The 21544-nt window shown below is 36.5% G+C and overlaps 1 protein-coding gene and 1 pseudogene across 1 annotated transcript; one reads left to right on the plus strand and one right to left on the minus strand.

The window, feature by feature from the left end:
• The window catches only part of LOC140135610 (scavenger receptor cysteine-rich domain-containing protein DMBT1-like), a 35813-nt pseudogene extending 32406 nt beyond the window's left edge, over nucleotides 1–3407 (minus strand).
• Nucleotides 3408–4894: 1487 nt separating this feature from the next.
• On the plus strand, nucleotides 4895–20788 carry LOC140135611 (cytochrome c1, heme protein, mitochondrial-like). Its single transcript, XM_072157159.1, has 8 exons — nucleotides 4895–5042; nucleotides 7601–7639; nucleotides 9336–9484; nucleotides 9761–9887; nucleotides 12378–12495; nucleotides 13588–13788; nucleotides 15785–15885; nucleotides 17955–20788. The coding sequence occupies exons 1-8, from the start codon at nucleotides 4974–4976 to the stop codon at nucleotides 18063–18065; spliced, it is 915 nt and encodes a 304-aa protein (XP_072013260.1). The 5' UTR covers nucleotides 4895–4973; the 3' UTR covers nucleotides 18066–20788.
• The last annotated feature ends 756 nt before the right edge of the window (nucleotides 20789–21544 follow it).

Below are 21544 nucleotides of genomic sequence, written 5' to 3' on the forward strand. Positions count from 1 at the left end.
GTGAGTTCACTACCATGCAAAGAATGGCAAATACAATCAGTCAAATGATTCTAATGCAAATACCTTAATGCGATTTTGTAAGTGAACATGTATAGTATGGCTGGCAGTGTAAGTTCTTCACCATGCATAAAACCATAACACCATACAACGGAATGCACAGTTGTATTTTTAAATTCATGCAAAAATAAAATGTATGGTACATTCATGCAGATTTGTGAATGTATAGTACAGCTGGAAGAATGAGTTTATTTTGTAACCATACAAGACGATTAAGACGAAAGTGCAATCAGCGCAACAGATGTAAACTTGCAAGGTATGAATTCAAAAGGCTTAGCATGCAGGGTGTAATTAATACTCTCCGTAAGCACACAAATATTTTCTTGAGTAAGCTGCGATTGAGAACAGATGACAGTGTGAGTTCATTTCACATAATTGCAAGAGTTGTAGATCCTTATACATACATGTAAACAGTATTCAGAATGTGCAGAATAAATACACCTGTACCAGTTAACATAGAACATCAACAAAGTTGTTAAAAATACTCAAAATTTGGATGTAAATGCACAATTATAGACAGATTCAAAATAAGTGTTAAAAACGAGTTGAATGCAGATGCGTACAGCAAGATTTCGCAATAAGATCAAATACTCACTTTCACTTGCAGTTGTATGTAATATGACAGTGTGAGTTCGAAAGGGTATACAATAAACCAGATTAAAAAATAATGTCAAAAACGAGTTGAATGCAGATGCGTAAAACAAGATATCGCAATAGGAACATATACTCTCTTGCACATTTGGTAATGAGTAGGATAGCAGTGTGAGTTTTTAGCCGTGTATAATATTTCAAACACAGACAACTGCTTCTGATAAAAATTTGTATTTAAGGAGTATATGGAGTATTTTAAGCAGGCAGAGAGCAACAAGTAAAATCAAAATTGAGTCAAGAGCCAGAATAGCTATAACAAAGGATACACAATGAGTCCGATAGAAAACCTGTTCATCAGTGTATCGCATGGAGATTAGAGCAAAATGTGACCATGCACAAAAAAAATGTCATACACCATGCAGGCACTTGTCTCTCAAGAAGATTTGATCAAAACATGTAAATAGTATACTTGAGATGCAAGATATTAAGGCTGGATGAGTTAGAGCTTTGTTTGTAAATACTCATAAGCAGACACAGTATTTCGCTTTTATACCTGTAGGGTGCCACGCCCTCAAATTGATAGCTGCTTTCTTGTACACAGTAATTGACATATGTCCGCTACTACATCGATCAGGAACAACACAACATAATAAAATGTAAAAAGGTGATGATGTATAATGCATAAGAGTTAAGATATCACAAACCACTTAAAAAAGTCTCGGCTGTCGTGCTGAGATTATACACACTCAACAAGTTCACGAAACACAATATAAAATACTAAAAGTCATAAGTTAAAAGTTAAAAAGGCAGGCAGAAATGTGATTTGGACATTCAGCACATCAACAAATAATGTTCTTCTTACCTACTGCCGTGTTCTGCACGCATAGTTTTATACATATAATTTTGTTTTGTTTAATTGCACTTTGCTGGACAAGTAATGTGATTATCATGCCAAGCATGTAAAAGAGCCTAGATGTTGCACATACAATTTACATGTACAGAGTAGAAATAATTTACTGTACTCATATTGCATTACCATTGGGTTGCACCACTATATATGCCATGGATAGTAGGAGGGAAAATATGTAAGGGTAGAATGAGTCAAAAATGAGTGAGTTTGAATGATGGTAAACTAGAAGGGTATGAGTCTATTCTACATCTAGCATGTCTATACTACTGCAGGCAAAATCTATAAACTACTCTACTCAGTATGCAGATGTTTTGCGACGAGGAATAAGTTTTATAGAATGATGCTGATAATATGATGGGCAGGAGACAAAGCAAGAGTAAATACACAGATGAAGGATACAAATTAACTTGCGTGATTAACGAAGAACTTGAAGCGTTGGGACCCTTCAACAATACTTATCCGATGACAAAATAGGCATTCAAGATGGCCGGGTGCGTAGGCTGAAAATCGATGAACGGCGGGAAAGTTTTTTTTTCCACTAGTGCAAAATTCGGAAGACTCGGCAGCTCAATTCTCAGCTTGTAACGGGAACAAAATAGCTCAACGATAGATGCTTGGAGACACGTAAATTAAAAAAGAGATGCTACATCCAGTGCTAAACATACAATAAATTAATTGGTTGCGACTGGGAACAATATAAGTGCCTCCGTAAAGCAAACTTTCAATGCAAAATCAGTGTAAAATCGGAGCGATGAGAGAGCACGTCCGTTCAGTCCAGTGTCCAGGTTAAATTCCTTAACTCCTCATTGGTTAATGCTTGCATGCTTGAGTGGAGGGTATTTCAAGACATAGCATGCCATGCATGTGCAATGATGTGTGCAATATTGCATCATTATCTGGAACATGTGTGCATATTATCATCATTATTGCGGCATAGTTCTTATCTCTGCACTAGATGGTATTGAAGAATAGGTCAGCCAGTGCAAGGAATGAGATGGAAAAAAACATTCTATCCTGCATTTGGGAAGAAGGCATCTCCCAATGAGTGTGGTTGGGAGTTGACATGGCAATTGGGAGGCTTGGTCAAGCACATTGTCATAGAGGTCAGAGCATGCTATGATAACATCTCTGATCAATTCATGAAAGTTGGAGATTTAGGAAGCTGCTGGTGGGAATATTGACATGGAATTATCATTTTTGAAGGAACATAAATGTTGAAAATGGGTTCTATCAATCTTTCACCATGTGGTGGTCAAGTTTGGACAAAACAAGAAATGGTAAGTGAAAGATATTTGGGAGAAAATTACAGCTGTACATTGAAGGTGGCATGTTGTGGTAGTCCATTGGGAATGTAAATTAGTATGATGTTCCGTGTATAGGATTCACTTACGCGCTACTCACGCACAGTCGCACACGCCACTGGCGTACATCGCACAGTGTACGCAAATGTTCGTCACGCTATTGAAAGCTGCGTTCATTCAATTGGAATTCCCACTTTTTTTTATAGTGTATCAGTATCAGTTTTTAAATGCAAAGCGAGTACCGGTGCGGTATCTGAAATGATCATTGCATTGATTGATTGATTGTTGCAATGTAAAAATGTTGCAGGACAAAATGACAAAACAACTCTTGCTATGAAACCGATGTAGTATTAAAAATGCACTTCATGAAATAAAATTATAACAACAGCAGTCCACAACATGTTAAGGAGAACATCACCATTTACTTAAAATCAAAAGAGCACAAATCTTACCGGTTTTGGGGGTCTTCTAATCATCAACCACCTCTCACTTTCTTGTGCACCACAACTCGACGCATACTGTTTTGACATAAGCTAGTCTCTTCCGCATGCATTTGCTCATTGAGATTTAAACAAGGGACCAGTCACAAAATATAAATCACGATCTCAGACAGGTCATGGTGCATGGTGGGGGGTGAGCCATAGACATACCACCTAGACCTATGACTCCCCATCCCTTACCACAGCGGGAGGTGAAGCCCCGTATCCAAGGTGATATTGACGGATTGACGGGGTTACTAGGCGCGGAGATATATCGCGTACATTCTGACTCGCTCGTTTGCGTGGTTACTGCGCAGTTATCGCCAGCGTCAAATGCAACATGTTCCGTAGACGCGAAAATATCTGCTTGCTTGCGCCCAGGTATGCGTCCTTGTCAAAGTCGTTGCTAAGCAGTGTCGGTTTCACTACGCGAACCAAAGTTATTGGTCTAGGTTCTCGTTTGTCTGGGGGGTGAGCGACAGAACTTTGTTGGATGATTTCTTTGCCCTGCCGGGTTTCTTTGCGCGTGTACAAGCTTGCACAGTCATGACAGTTGCAGCAAAAAGTGGAACTTGTGTGATTTTTGGGTTTTTTGCCTCAAAAGTGGGAGGGGCAAACTGGAGGGGGGGGGCAAGAAAAATATTTGGGAGGCAAATGCCCCCTCCCAGTCGATTCCCCCAACTGTAGGCCTACAAAAAATGTCGTAGTGGGTCCGCTTGATTCCCCGACAGTTACGTTTGGCACACTTCGCCAGGCCCCGTACGCAGGATTTCATTTGGGGGTGTTGATTTTGAAAAAGTGGACTTTTTTTCCAAGGGGGGAGATTTTGTGAAAAGTGAACTTTCTTCCCACAATTTGGACCTTTTTTGTCCAAAAAAGCGTAAAAAGTCTGATTTTTTTGCTCGCTACGCTTGCAAATTCTGAATTTTTGGGACTTTTTGTATTTTCCAAATTTGGGGGGGGGGTGCACCCCCGCACCCCACACCCCCTCCCCTGCGTACGGGCCTGCATTCTGGCTTGCTGTAATAGGTAAATCCTAATTTTTCTCTGACTAGGTGAATTTCCTCCGACTGACTGACAAAAGGGCCATGCCCCCATCCCGTGCGCACATAGGCCTACTGGTCTCGCGCACGGCCAAAAGTGAGGTGAGTAAAGTAACATAGACCGTCCGTATCTTAGGAGCCTATAGGCCTACTACTATTTAGGCATACATTCATGGTCCAGCAAAAAAACCCTGTTTAATAGCTTTTAATACGGGCCCGCCGACCGACTTTGATTTTCTGTTTTTATTAAAGTTGAAATTTTTTTGAAAATCAGCCGTTTGGGGACGAATTTGATGGAAATTGTTATATGCATGTAATCAGATGTTTTTGGAAAAAAAGTAGATTTATTTTGACTGACAAAAATCTCGTGCAAAACGAGGAAAAAAAATTGCACAATTTTTTTTTTTTATTTGACCTCAACTTAAAACATTGTACCGGAATAGGCAACAGTAGTCTTACAAAACGAGATGGCAACACTACCCGAATTACAAAATAGTCGCGATCATAGCGGCAAGAAAACCGTGTGCAATTGAATATGACCTGGTACTGTGGAGATTATAAAAAGAGATGAGGTTATCACATCCACAAGAAAATGGCAGCCGTGTTACGGAAAGCACAAGGACTTCTCCTCAGAAGTAATTCATGCCGAATTGGCCGAAAGGTACAATTGATTTCTATAAGAGTGTAAAATTGTTAAAGCTAGAAGTAGCCGTTATGTATGACATAACTTTTAAAGTCATGTTCTTGGTTTTAAGGTGAAATAACGTTAAGAACAAATGCCGGTACTAACCAAAAATTAGTTACATGTTACAGAATTCTGCATGATTGAAATAGTATAGCATGATTGATAGTCTTGTCTCGATAGTGCTGTGTGTGCCGGGTTTTTTTTTCTAGGCCCTTGTAATATAGAACCTACTGAAGTTGTCAGCAGGTGATGAAGAACTCATATCCCCAACTATTTGGTGACTGGCATGCTAGAGGATTTTCTTCCTAAAATTGGCGCTTTTTTTTGGTATAATCACGCAGCCAATTTTAAATTTATATTATACGACGTAGTTCGATCTCAAATTTTTATTAAGATTTTTCTGAAATAACCATTTTGCAAGTACCGTACCTGAAGTTAATCAAGTTTTTGCTAAAATATGATAATGATCTGCATTCTGCAACACATGAACACTGTCACAGAAGTCCATGTTGTTAACAAAAAAGTAATAGAAAATCTAGACAGTCGCAAAAAATTGCAAGAATTGAATATTAGTTAATAAAAAAAAAATCTAAATATTTCAAAATCAAACTTAAGGCACCTGAAACTTGATTCTGAGTTTAGCGTCCACCGCCCACGTTATGAATTTTGTGCCGCGTTTGGGATGTAAAATCTGAAAATAATTCATTATTTTGCAAATTACTAACTACTAAAAATAAACCAGAAAGAAAATTTGTTCTGCAAAATTTTTAAACCCCTTTTTTTGTATTTGAACCCTTCAAAAACTATAGAAGCCTTGATGAATCCATCGAAATATTTTCGCATTAAAAATAATACAGGTTTTTGACCCTTGCTCTATCCAATTATTTCAATTATACCTTTGGGATACCAGGTAGGCTAGAAGACAAATCAACCTTACCAAAATGTTTTTACCAGATTGTTGATGTTGTAAATATTTAACTAGGAAAGACCTAGTTTTGACAAATTGGTGCCAAAAATTTATTTCATAATGTTCTGCATAATTGTTATTTTTGTATTTAATGAGTCAATCCCCCCAATTCCCCTGTCCTCAAATGTAGGCCTATCACGGAGAGGTTAGTACAAATTGGAGTGAAGAAGACTGGCATGGTATACTTCAGAATACATTTAGTTTGTTTTAAAACGTTTATGTGTGTTTGTGACATTATATTGCGACTGGCGATACCCAATTAGAATGAACAAAAGCGCATAAGCATTGGTAAAAGGCCGCTGATAATGAAACCTTGAAAATAATGAATACCGGTAATGAAATAGTTGCCTCATTATGAGCTGAAAAAAAATGGGACGCTAAAATCAACATCAAGTTTCAATAGCCTAATGGGGAGAAAAAGCACACCCAAATTGGGTAATTTATTATTTTAATCGTGAATGTTCAAAAACTGGCACCACACATTTTTTGCTCTCAAAAGTTGCACATTTTTCACAATCATATAGGCTATGTGTCTCATTCATAATCATAATAATATTTGGTCATTAATTGCAAATGTTTAATCATGTTTACAAGTGCTCACTGAGATTGAGAACCGCAAGTCACAAGAAGCACAAGATTTCTATGCTATGAATTTACATAAAATGCCAAGATTTTCAGTCACAACGTGCATTTTGGCCTTAAATTGTATGTTGAGAAAAAACACCCTAAGATAGTCCAAAGTGTACATTTTTGGAAAGCTTTTTACCACAGGAATCCAAATGCAGTTAAAATAAATGTGGGATTATACTCTGAAGAAAATATGTTTAAAAATGCAAACGCAAAAAAAAATGTGCTTTTGTATTTTTTCACACCCTGTATCACTACTTCAGTCAATCATGACATCTAGTAAAATGTTCTTCTTCTTTGTGAAACGGTACTGCACAACTTCCCTTTTGGAACTAGACGAGCAGGAAAAAGTGTGGGTGTTCATTACATGGCTCGAAAAAGTGGGGAATTCGGGAAGCTTATTCCCAGGAAATGTTGGTGTTTGGAGGGAAATTCTGGTATTTGGAGGGACATTGTATCTTTTTTGCATATATAAAAACATGCTATAAAGTGTGGGAAATTTAGCTTTCTTCCCGGGAAATAAACATTTTTTTGAGCCCTGGCTCATTATTTCCATAGAGGTATGCTAGAAATGATTTTCAGCAAACTTACTTGCCAAGATTGTTTGTTAGCAAATTGGATTTGGCATGGAATTACCCATTGCAGACAAATTATTATAGTGATTTTCTTTGTTTTTGCTTTGAACATATGTTCGGAGTTCGGGTCAAAATTTAACCGGGCTAATCTACCAGTGAAAACTAACATTTTGTGGAAAAGAAATAATTTGTATTCTAAAATTTATGTTAAAATGGCTTTAATTATCAATCAAAAGTTTTCTGTGAGAAATGAATATTATATATAGATTGATTGAGTCACAAGTCTTTGGGCGTACATTGTGTACCGTATATAATTATTGTATTATACATTCACTTATCTTATAATTGTTTATTTTCTTTCACAGGCCACCCTGTTTACAGGGGCATCAACAGGCAAAAAAGTGGTAAGTACATGTTCATTGTTCAATGTTTATGTGTGCACATGTTCTTTTTTCATGCAAACCTTAGCCACAAGGAAGTGTAAAGTAAACTGTTTAACCATTACACAAACAAAAAGGCTAGCAACGTTTGCACAGTATTTTTTGTGGGACCTGAGAGCACATCAGACATGTCAAATTGCATTCTGATTATTTCTGAATACTAAGAACGTCCTTCTGATATCAAATAATTTTGTCGCGACAATATAAGTCGCGATATTTACCAATTTTATGGCAAATTATTTTAAAAATTTGATATTTTTGATATAGTCCTCGAAGTAAACTTTGTAAATCTAATGATATGTATACTTAAGTGTATGTAGCTGGGATGAAAAGCTGACCATCAATTGAAACTTTTGACCTTTCATATTAAGAAATAATTTTTTTTTCCCAAAAAGACTCTATCTTCAATACAAAAGGTCAAAATTTTCATATGATGGACGGCTTTTCATCCCAGCTACATACACTTTAAGTACATGTCATTAGAATTATACATTTTACTTCAAGGACTGTTAAATTTCAAAAATATCAATATTGAATCATTTGCCATAAAATTTGTATTATATCGCAAATTTCAAAAAATCTTAAATGATTTGATATCAGAAGGACATTCCTCGTATTCAAAATGCAATTCAATATGTGCTCTCAGATCCTACAAAAAAATAGGTAAAAAGGTCGCTATCCGAGCCCTTAAGCTTTACTAGTTTACTTGAACCTCTTTTTTTTGCAAACTAGAAAACGTAATAAATGAAGATAATTTACATCAAACAAAACAAGGACTCTAAGGCCAAAAAAAAAACATGTTTGTTTCCTGTAGCAGGTCCAAAAAGTCAAATCGAAATGCGTTTTGTTTTTTAATCCATGTCTTGAAATGAAAAAAAAATACCCTTTTCGCTGCAAATTGGAATGGGAATTTACAGTGGGTTTCTTTGACACAAAAAAAAATTGATATTTCTTCATATATTCAAGAATATTTATATTGTTTATTTGTTGTGTAATGTGTAAATGTTTACTCCAGTACGGTAGTGATTTTTTTTTTTTTTTTGCGATTTTCCAGGGATTTTTTCTTTGTAAGTGAAAAAAAAATTTGAATGCGCACATAAGCCGTCAAAAAACAAAATGTGTGCGCTACAGGAAACAAACTTGTTGGTTTTTTGGCCTAACAAGTTAGAGCCTGTCACTCCATTACACAGCTCTTTGTATAAATTTCCAAATCCTTCTATTGTCAAATGTCATTTTATCATTCCAGAAAAAAGTAAAATAAAATATGATGAAATTTTTTTTTAATATTAAAAAAATCAAGCTTCATATTGTAACAATATTAACAAAAAAATTGGTCTAAGAATTGCACCAGAGAGCATCTAAAAATTGTATAAATTTCCAAATCCTTCTATTGTCAAATGTCATTTTATCATTCCAGAAAAAAGTAAAATAAAATATGATGAAATTTTTTTTTAATATTAAAAAATCAAGCTTCATATTGTAACAATAATTACAATATTAACAAAAAAATTGGTCTAAGAATTGCACCAGAGAGCATCTAAAAACTGTGTGTCCAGCTGATTTTCCGATAGGGACTCTCAATTTCAGTTTCCCCACATTATATTTGATTCCATTTTTTTTTTTTTTGTAACTTATCTAAAATTGATTCTTTTCCTTCCAGGCACTTGGCACACTAGGAGTTGTTGTAGCAGGGGGTGTCGGCCTTGGCACAGCTCTTCATTTATCAGTTAATGCAGGGGAGTTAGAGCTCCATCCCCCTGTATTTCCCTGGTCTCATAGTGGAGTGTTTGCATCATTGGACCATGCAAGGTAAGCTTTGAAATGAAAATGACATGCAACAATTTTAACCCCATGAGAACTACTTGCCAATTGGCCAAAAAGAAGTTTTCATTATCAATTAGACCAATCAGCAACATTGTTAGAATAATTTCACCACGCAAAAAAATGGGGGTGAATTATTTGCAAAGCTCCATTCTGATTGGTGATTAAAATGAAGATATCATGTAATTGACCAATCAGGGGCAATGACTTTTTTTCAAGAATTTACTGGGCTTGTAATACCATTCTTATTTTGTTTTCTTGCAGCGTACGGAGAGGATACCAAGTATACAAAGAAGTGTGTTCAGCATGCCACAGCATGAAATATCTAGCCTTCCGTAATTTAGTCAATGTTTCTCATTCAGAAGATGAAGCTAAGCAAATAGCTCTAGAGGTAAATAAAACCACAGCATAAAAACTGTTATATTGATAGTTACTTATTGAAACCCTTGTGCTGTCACTGATATAGATGAGTTGACCTCGATGTTTATCAACAAAGGCAAGGGACTGGTATATGGATATGCTTGAGCAAACTGCATATAACCACTACACTGTTCAATAACCTATATTGTGATGTGGCGGGGATGTAAGCACGGGCCCTGAACAAAATATGATGCGCGTAAATAATGCCAGGCAAAAAACATGCCAGGCAAAAACAATGGAAATTGTGGTGATGCGTGCGCATACTGCCAGACAAAGACGTCAGAAGTCAACTCATCTATAGCTTTCAACATTGTACTGCCACTGATATAGCTTTCAACATTGTACAGTGGAAACTTCGTTATCTGAGATCGCTTAATCGAGAAACTGCTTACTACTGAACAGTCACACGTGGTCCAGATTTTCCCCTATTATTTACTGTACAAAAGAAACTTGTTTAATCTGAGGTAAATAATACTGAAATCCGCATAATCTGAGCACTTACTGTGAGTCGAAGCTTTTGTTTTCTATTGTTTTTACTACGAATAAAACGAGCTAATTTCTCAAGGTGGATTTATGATGTAAATCATGTCAGGAGTTGACAAAATATTCGCTCGAAAAGTGACGTAAACTCAAAGCATGACTTCGAATGCAACTGCACTTTTGTACGTACAAATCAGTGCAAGGAGAACCAGGCCAGGGCAAAAGGATCTCCGAGTACACTCGCACCACAGTCTTTCCGAGATTAGATAAAATAAAAATAATTAAAGATTTCAAAAGAAGCAAATTAGCTAAATACTAAATTTAATATCATTAATCAGTTTTTATCAGCATTACAGCAAATAGTTAATTGATTTTTATTCGTAAAATAATGAAGAAAAACTTGTCGTCAAATCCCAAAAAAATCCCATACAGTACTTTAGCGGGTCGGGCTATTCTGAATGAGCTCATGTCAAAACCTTAGCAACCATCATAACAACGAGGATTCCCTTTCCTATTTTTAGCTTTTATAAAATTGTGTCATGACGAAATTTGCCATATAAGGTCAATATTGCTGACGACATATCGACTAGCCAATCACAAACTCGAAGTCCGCCCCTGGATCGCAAAGTGGGAAACCTTTCATGTTGTTTACACACATGGTGAAAGTGGGGGAAATTCCGACACTGCCGTATATTAATTGTTTATTATTTTGTTAACGATAATCAGCTTGAGAAATCATCTAAATTTCATCAGAAAACCCTATGAGAATAATGCCTCTTACCGAAAATCAAGAAGGAATATTAGCCTATAATAACGATCGAGGGGATTTGGAACTGTGACATTGCTCGGCAGCTGCAAATCTAGTATGAAGTTTCGCTCGTACAGTCTCACTGTGCGGACTTCTGCAGGCTTAAACACATGCAATCTATGCAATCTTCCGACACATTTTTGGCACCTGACTTTTAAAACGAACTCCGCTTAATACGAGCTAAACATGCTGGCCCCAGCGATCTCGTATTAACGAGTTTCCACTGTAGTTAGTTGCCTTATTAGGCATGATCATCGAGGCTCTACATAGTCTATACCAAGGTATCATACCATAACACCGTGCATTGCATAAACCTTTTCAGCAGCTGACTGGACATCTTTGGAAATTAGTTTAGAAAAATGTTGTGTGCAGTTGACAAAAACGCCCCTACGCTGGCGATAGCACATGCATGGGGTGGTATGATTGTTCACATTAATTATGTATCGCGCTGGGTCTTTTAGTCCAATACAGGCTCATATCGCCACTAACTGATTGGTTGAATATGTTTTGATGGTTGTGCATGTAAAAAAAATGTACATGATCATTTTTTTTTTCGTGAAAGTCTTGCTGAAAAGGCCTATCGGGCAGTGGCACCAGCTGCTGTGATATATATTATATATTTATAATTTTGTGCATGAATTCGATTTTTCTTATAATATATATCATTCGTAACTTTTTGAATCTTGATTGATGATCATGATAACCCTACCAACTACAGTCTCCACTTAGGCAACAAAAAAAAAATTAAATTGGCGTGTTGCCTTCAAGTGGGAAAAATGGGAAGGTTGGCTGTGTCGGTCAATTTGTTTTTTTTTAACCTTCAGGTTTTGAAAATCCCTACAAGTATTAAATAGTGCTTCGTCCATTAGGGACATTTGTCAATTTTGTTGGATACTTGGATATTACTGGATACTTGTTGTTTGATAATCAATTTAAGATGAATTTATGAAGAATTTTGATTTTAAGTGAAAAAAATTGATTTTTTGAATATATCTGTAAAGGTATGTCTGAATGTGGTTAAAAAATGTCTGACAATAAAAGGCAATGCATGAAGAATGTGCCCTTTCTGTTGTGTTAATGAAAATTCAAAATTGTGTGATAATCAGGATTCCACGATGTAAATCTCTCTCATCACCTGCCTAAAGTTGTGTAATGATTTTGTTTGATACACAGTACATGATTCAAGATGGCCCTGATGAGGAAGGTAACATGTTTGAAAGGCCAGGCAAGCTGTCGGATTACTTCCCATCACCATATGAGAATGATGAGGCTGCAAGAGCGGCAAATCAAGGTAATTAATGCATGTAGCATACTACGTAATCGCAGCTTCAGGGTGCACACCAGTAAATAGCCCCCATTGACTTTGTGTACAAACAGGGTCCGGGAAAACATCATTTTCTTCACTCCAGAGCGACTCAGTTCTTCAAAACTTACACTTTCTGCAAGTCGAAGGTCAGATGAAGACATCCATTGTATAAATTATATACAGACTTTACGGAGTCTGGCATTTTTTTCCAGAAAAATGCCGACTAGATCACACTATAGCCTATATAGCTTACGCCACCTCACAAATAGCTTGGTGTTTCTGAAATGTAACACATTTTGAAAATTTAGCCAAATCATCATAAAAAGTCAGATCCTGCTCATTTTTCACAGACAATTTATTTCCCAGGCCTAAATGAGGATTAAATATGAAGCAGGGCCTAAAAGTTGGGGTAAGCCTTTTCTAATGTATTAAATTAAGTCATATTGCACGTTTCCTCGTTTGAAACGCTGATTTTTTCCTCCCAGGGTGTTTGTTTGTTTGTTTTATTTCTTCTCATTAACCTGGGACACTCAATCAGTTGAAAACACAATTAATCATCTGTTCTTCCTTGAGGCCCAGGGTGTATAGTCTGCCCACATAGAAGTACAAAGTAAATAGACCTCGGAAACTGGAGGTATGAGAATAATTATTTCAGTGCAATGCTTCTTTGGCGCGCCAACTGCTGCGCGATTTGTGCACCACGCTCTTTCTGGCGTCGCATCAGCCGCGTGTGACGCATAAAGCATTGACCCCGATGCCACAGATTTGGTTTGTACTTCTAAGTGGACAGACTGTAGGAGACTTGTATTTGCTGGTGTGCACTCTAAAAAGCAAGGAGGTAAATAGCTATCTGGGCATAAACCTGTCAACAGTCTCTACAAGATGATAGTTTCATGCTGTTGATACCTTTGTTGTAAAAACAAAATAAAAAAACAGGGCTTGAGTAAGTCGTGATAGCAGACATTTTTCATTAAATCTATATTTGACCCTCTAGATATCTAAACATCTTCAGGTTGAGCCACAGATTAACTTGATGTGCTAATTGATGTACTAATTAACATTCTCTGTGCACAACAGGAGCACTACCTCCCGACTTGAGCTACATAGCATTAGCCCGCCATGGTGGAGAGAACTACATCTTTTCACTACTGACTGGTTACTGCGACCCTCCAGCCGGCATTGAGATCCGTGAGGGACTCTACTACAACCCATACTTCCCAGGACAGGCTATAGGCATGGCACCTGCTCTATACAATGAGATCATAGAATATGAAGATGGTAAGTAGCAAACCCCCAGTCAATCGACTAGATCCTTCATGTAATTATTTCATGAAAATTACATGAAGGAATAACCCAAAACCCTGTTTCTTTGTCCATCTTTCGTCCATATCTCACTTCCAGACATTTTCAAATCAAAGTTTTCTGACTAAGACAGACAAATGGTCTGGCTTGAAACCCTGACTTTGTTTTCTTTTAAGGGCTTGGATAGCAACATTTTCACATATTTTTTTGGATCTGAGAGCACACCTTGGTCTGGTGCGGACATTTTATAAATGAATTTAGAAGAGCAGCAACGACACCACTTGCATTACATTCCAGATGTTAAATCTACATCATATGCAAAATTTGAGGAAAAATGAACGAGTCCCGTTTTATTTTAGGGCCATTTGTCTATAACTGGTCTTTACATGTAGCCCTATGAAGAGAGAGCCCGTTGAGGGTGCTATAACCCCATTTTAGGAACAAAATGTAATTTAAAAAACGGACTTGTCTTGAATTTTCTAAAATTTTCAGAGTATGTAGTATGAACATGTAGAAATATAATCAAGTAGTTGCCTTACCTGCTCTTCTCCGAAAAAATAAAAAGTCCTATACCTCAATGATAATGAAACCTAGGTGAGCACATCAGATATAGCGAATTGCATTTTGAATACGAGGATTGTCCTTCTGATATCAAATAATTTTGATTTTTTTGGAAATGGGATGAAAGCTGGGATGAATATATACATTTTTCCCCCAAAAGACCTACATTTTTTGGAGTTTTGTGGAAAAAATCTATATTTTCAATCTTATTCTCTTTATCTCTTTTCTAGGTTTGTCCTTTGTTCTGACCCTTTGTTTCTTTCTTGTGTGTTAAGGCAGCTGTGTACTCTCAGACATGCATGTAGTAAAAGTGCAATAACTTTGTAATTATTCGCGCAAGACATATAAAAGTATACATTTTTATGAAGGCAAGGCATCAATAAATCTTAATATAAATACAGATTTGGGGTAAAAACAACAATTATGAAGAAAATCACAAAAAAGTGAGTTTTGGCAATATTTGTTAGGTACATCATAACAAAAAACACTCTTTCCAAAATATTTTATTTTGTTTTTAGCTCAATCTTGAGGCTCCATTCCAAAAATGTTTTTTTATTTTTTTTGATATTGGCCTTATTTTTGAGATATTGACCATAATTGAACTTTTTTAAATTAACAAACGCCTATTTGCACAAAATGATGCCTAAAATCGGAAATAGACCAAAATATAAAAAAATGAGAAAACCGTTTCTTGAGTCGATCATGCTTTTTACGATGATCATATTTGCTTACCTATAGATGCTGTATTTATTGAGTTATCGTGTACCTAAATCGTCATTTTACCGAGAAAATGAATATTGAAATAATGGCCGTTGAAGTTTAAAGTGGTCACATTTTGCACTTTCATAGAATCTCACAGGAGAATGCGACAGTTTTCGTTCTTCTACCTTACATTACATGAACATCGGGTAAATCCACGGCCCCTTGAGAAGTTTGAGCGAAATCCATTCATAACTTGATATTTAAATCGGGGAAAGAACTTGAAAAACCCACATTTTATCAGCTAAAAGCGGAGCCATTTGACCACTAGGTTTTGTGAAATCAGTGCTTTTCCATAAGATGCGTCGCGCATGCAGATAATCGTCAGCGTATGCGTAAGCGTATTTGTGCAAGCGTTAACAAATTATGCGATCACATAGCGCGATGCGTTGTTATTGGCGTGTACCCTGCTGGTACAACAAAGGTTTTCTTTCCTTTTCAATTTCAAACACGAGTGGAAGAGTGAAATAAAATCCTTAAAATATTGCAGTTGGAGTTTAGAAATCTGGATTTTCATTCCTTGTATTTATAAAAAACATAACAAAGTACAAACATATCAAAAAAACTCAATTTTGCGAAGGAAACAATATCTAGAGTACACAGCCGCGTTAAGATACCAGGCAAATTTATTTTCATTCACTTGTTTCTTTAGGTACACCTGCCACTTTCAGTCAGTTGGCCAAAGATGTTAGCGTTTTCTTGAGATGGGCAGCTGAACCTGAACTGGACCAGCGCAAGAGAATGGGTCTCAAGGTAAGCAAAAACAAATGTTCAAAAATAAGAGTAATTCAAAAACTACCAAGCTATGTTCGGCTTGTTTGGCAAAGACTCATAACATTGCAGGGTGATAAAGAATGATATTAGAATCATTAGAATATTGTGCACGCAGTTGGGCACAGAACATATGCTAGTTGCTCTTTGCATAATGCTTGACTTGCAGGCGCAGTTATGTGAATTTATGTGAGCGTAAGTTAGGACTTTTTGCCATGTGCAGTAACAAAAAACAAATAATTTCCGCCAATTATAAGCCCAACAAAGTATACATAGTCGCCATGAACACAAGACGTAGTCAGGCAACCGATCTGTGACATACACTGGCCCAGGGGTATACAACACCGTTTGGCGGACAGAATGGAGGAAACTTAAAGTGAAAGATATCATACTTAAAGGAACTTTTTCTAGGGTGAAATTTTGTGTAGAAACTGAATCTGACATAAAAAATGCATAATTTTCACTTGAAAATTTTCCCCATAGCACTGTACAGATATATTTCTGCCCAAAATCCTCAAATTTGAGCGAAAAATTTTGTTAAAAAAAATAAGTCCTTCAAAATGGAGATACTTAGGGCTATTAAAACAAAAAACATGCTGCTGTAGAGAAAGGTATTGGTTAGAGCAACATGTTCTTTGTTTAGCCTTACACCCAGTTTTGAAGGACTTACTTAATTTTGTGTAGAAACTGAATCTGACATAAAAAAATGCATAATTTTCACTTGAAAATTTTCCCCATAGCACTGTACAGACATATTTAAGTCCTTCAAAATGGAGATACTTAGGGCTAAACAAAAAACATGCTGCTCTAGAGAAAGGTATTGGTTAGAGCAACATGTTCTTTGTTTAACCTTACACCCAGTTTTGAAGGACTTATTTTTTAAACAAAATCCATTACTTTTTTCACGGCTTCAAGATTCTTAGGGGTGGGGGTAGTTATTTTCTTTTCTGTAAATCTAGCTTCCATATTTGTTATATCACCATTTAGCTATTGAAATACTGAGCAAAAAGACACTTAAAACATCCCTATAGCTCATACCATTGTGGAGATATGGCATTTTCAAATCGAAAATGAGGCAAATATTATACTTTTTTCCAAATCAATTGTCACCCGAACCTTTGAGTTTCTACCCCTGCTACGAAAATAAAGAAATATATGGATCCCATTCAATGCTTTTAATATCACAATTGTACCCTTGTTACACAATTAGCATAGAAAATTAGGCACTATTTGATAGTTTTCATGTTCATACACTCACAGGAAATTAGGAAGTGAAAATTTTTGTCACCCCAAAACAGCCATTTTCGGCCAAAATTGGACCAAGAAATGAATTTTTCTCAAAAGCAGTGAAAAATAAGGGGTTTTAATTGCCAAAATCTGAAAATATGTGACATTTTACCCCTAAAAACGTATAAGTAATCAAGAATTTTGACTGTTTTCACCCCTAAATACTTTTTTCACACTTTGTCCACCAAACGTAAGTCAAAGCTTGAACGCTGTCATACATAGCCATCATTAACACAAGACTTGGTCAGGCATCTGATCTGACATACATTACCCCGGGGTAGAATGTTGTTTCACCTTGCAAGAACCAATTTGGATTATGGTAACAGCATGTTATGGCAATCTTTAGATTCTCCCCGATAAATTTAGTATGTAGGCTCAAAAAATGTATGAGAATATAATTATCAGATTATCGGATTCTCTCCAAATTCGTCTGCCTACTGCCCTGAGGAATATTTTCAGCAACAGCAACAGCTAGATTTCACAACTAAAGTAGGAATTCCAATTGAATGAATGCAGCTTTCAACAGCTGTACTTGATCCAACCGTGATCGTATATCGCATATTTCAAACTACAACGCAAACGCACAACCTTGGATACTATGCTAGTGACTGTGTTGAAATAGTTGGATTCACTTCCTTGTTACTCACGCACAGTCGCACGCACTGGCATACATCACGCAGTGTACGCAAAAAATAATCACGCTATGGAAAGCTGCAATCATTCAGTTTAACTTGTACTAATGTTTCCTGTTTCTCTCCATACAGGCGTTGATGGTGCTAAGCATGGCATTCTGTGCAGCATTCTACTACAAGAGACACAAGTGGACCGTCAATAAATCACGTAAACTAGCATACCAAATGAGTGGCCGCCGTTGACCTTTGACCCCCTCAGGTGATAGGAAACCCTCAGTATGAAATGAAGAGTTTGGATGCAAAATGTAATATTACATGTAGCCCACAAGGAGTAAACTTTTGAAATTCATCTGATGAGAAACTGTCAAGAGATTTTCACATAGAATTTGAAGGCTCTGCTCTTCAAGACCAATGCTACGTTAAACAGTGGCTTGCCATGGGGCAAAATTATTCAGTATCAGCCAATATTTGGCACATTTCAGCCCCCAAGATTGGCATTTTCTAGACATACCCGTGTAAAATATCAGAACACTGATAAACAGAATGTTTGTTCCTAATATTGCATTTTGCATTTGAAATCTTCAAATAGAACATTTATTATTTGCAATATGCCGTCTGTAATAGAGACATGTGAAAAAGATATATGAGAGATGGCTGACCTACCATTGTTTTTGTTGGCACCAGTAGATAACTTAATAACCGTTTTAATTTAACTGCCTGTTTTTTTTGTAAATAATGTTGAGGTTTATTAGGACACAAGTATCATTTCTGAATTACTATTTTGAAGACATTGATGTAATTGTTTCATGGTTCACAGATATAAAATTAGATACAGGTGATTTGCGTAATGACGATAAAAGTGGAAGAGTGATTATACATTGCACAATGTTTGGTTCAGTAGCATTTCTACACTTGCTTGCAGAGAAGAACAGCACCTGCTTATCTTTTCAAGTTGGGTTCTGATTGGCTGATTGAGTCACAACTTGGAAAGCCGTAAAACATGGACACCTCATTCTCCAAACATGCCTTTGTAACATCGCTTGATTCTGCTGCAGCCAGTGGTTTTACATGATAAATGGGACGTGTGTGCCGGTCAGTGCAGTTCTTCTCTGCCAGCTCTTGTAAGAGGATTGATGTGACCCATTCCAGAAAAATTGGTCAGCCTGGCAAGTAATTTCGTAATTTTTGTTCAGCCTGGCAAGAAATAGACTAAGTAAACTTAATAAACGTAAAGGTATATTTCACTGGAATGGGTCGGGTCACATGTTTCGTTGCCAATTGAAAAGATTGAATCATTTTGACAGAACCTATCAAAAGTAGTGAGCTTTTCTGTTGCATACAAAATGGAAGAAATCCTCATAATAAAGATCATTTAGAGCAATTGAAGAAGTATTGAAGTGAAGAACAAATAAAGAATACTTATTAAGTTAGTTCCATTACTTTTATTACCAAATGAAATCGTAAATAAGCACCCACTGTGAATAATATAATGTTAAATAATGTTTTATTATTAATAAAGTGTAGCCAAAAAACATTGGATTCTTCCTTTCCACAAATCTAGTGTTTACATGTTTATGGATTGGAAGAAACAAGTTCTCAAGAATTCAGTTTGAATTTTGAAGAGAAAAAGAGGTATTAAAAAGTGTATGGGAATTCGGTACTTTTTAAGAATTGTGAAAAATTTATCTGTGAATATTGTACCTTACAAAACCATTACTAGTCATGGCTGCACACATTTTAGCAAGTAGTTAAATCTTAAATGTGCTATTCTGTGTGAAATCCATACACCCCCATGTTATGAGTCTCCCATCTCCTAAATGGGTTGGTTACTCCCTGTGTGAGGGATTATGGTCATATCTTCTGTAAGGGGTGTATGGATTTCAGCCGGAATAGCCCAAAGTCTCTCAAATGTATTTGTGGGATTTTTTTTGATAAGTGAATTTCATATCAATTACACCTGTTACACATTTTATTCATTCTTCTGATTTTTATTTTTCATATTTCTTTTCGGCCAGTAATCAACAAGCCCCAATACACTTGATGAATGAATTGGATGATATGTTTGCAGTGAATTGCGATTCATTAATCTTGGTTGTGTTTGTGTCTCAGATTTCTTCCTCTGCATGTCGTGATAAGAATTATCAATCAACAAAATGATCATATGTTGTGCTCGACCAAACTATCCTCAGTATGTCAGGATACTCATGAATTAATACTGAAGTAACATTTCTAATTATAACACTGTGTGCAATAATTCCCTTTTCTGGGCCCAGACGTGTGCATATTTTGTGGTTATTTAGTACCTGCATTTGGCTCTACTCAAGTGTAATTTGCAAATCTTGTATGGAGTCATTTTGTATGGTCATGAACTCCATATACGACTAAACCTTGATTACTATAAACCACTTCATTTCACTTCTTCAGAATGGGGTCACAGACCATGACTGAAAATTAAATAGGATGGGTATAATGTGAATTTAAAAAAGAAGAGGTTTGCCTCCTTAAATGGGAATTTGCTGTAAGCCATCCCTGTATATGGGGTGTCTTATGCAATTGGCTGCGAATAGTTAGTGACCAAGGCAATCCAAATAAACTAAAACCATTTCGCCCTGTAAACAATTGAATATAGCGCCCTCTGTGGTAAATATAACAGACAGGGATGGTTTATAGTTTAATGCTATGTGTCAGGTTGAGGTCATCACAACGATACACAGTGCAGCTCAAAGTGCACCCTATGCTCAATCAATGGCTATATAAAGAAAGGATTTTATCACATACAATATTTTGTACCAAAGTAACCTAAGTTTCTTGGTTTAGAATAACAGTTGTTGCTATTCATTATTCACAGGACACATGAACAGAATACTCCTCATCAGAGCATAATGATGTAATTTTCAGTGTATCCAAATACATGTATCAAATTAAAATGATGGCATTGGTCATGTCATATCAGTGTTAATTTAAAATTCTGGTTGTGTGTTTGTTATTGAGTGAATATAATTTTGTGTATATTTATTATCTCAGTCACTTACTGCTACACATCAATTTCCTTGGGCTTTGCCAGTTTTTATACAAAATAAAATACATGCTGAGAATTTTATAACTCCTAGTTTTTACTTTGAACCTTCTATTAAAACCACCTGATTAGCAGTAGATATAGACATTGGTGGACTACCTGCTATCAGCAGTAGATATGGGCATTGGTGAACTACCTGCTATCAGCAGTAAGATGCGGGCATTGGTGAACTACCTGATATCAGCAGGAGATATGGGCATTGGTGAACTACCTGAAATCAGCAGTAGATGTGGGCATTGGTGAACTACCTGATATCAGCAGCAGATATGAGGCATTGGTGAACTACCTGCTATCAGCAGTAGATATGGCGTATTGATGAACTACCTGATATCAGCAGTAGATATGAGGCATTGATGAACTACCTGCTATCAGCAGTAGATATGGGCATTGGTGAACTACCTGCTATCAGCAGTAAGATGCGGGCATTGGTGAACTACCTGATATCAGCAGGAGATATGGGCATTGGTGAACTACCTGAAATCAGCAGTAGATATGGGGTGTTGATGAACTACCTGATATCAGCAGTAGATATGGGGTATTGATTTACTATCTGATATCAGCATTAGATAAGGGTCATTGATGAACTACCTGCTATCAGCAGTAGATATGGGCATTGGTGAACTACCTGCTATCAGCAGTAGATATG

Source organism: Amphiura filiformis, chromosome 16, assembly GCF_039555335.1.
Source record: "Amphiura filiformis chromosome 16, Afil_fr2py, whole genome shotgun sequence".
Classification (NCBI taxonomy): Eukaryota; Metazoa; Echinodermata; class Ophiuroidea; order Amphilepidida; family Amphiuridae; genus Amphiura; species Amphiura filiformis.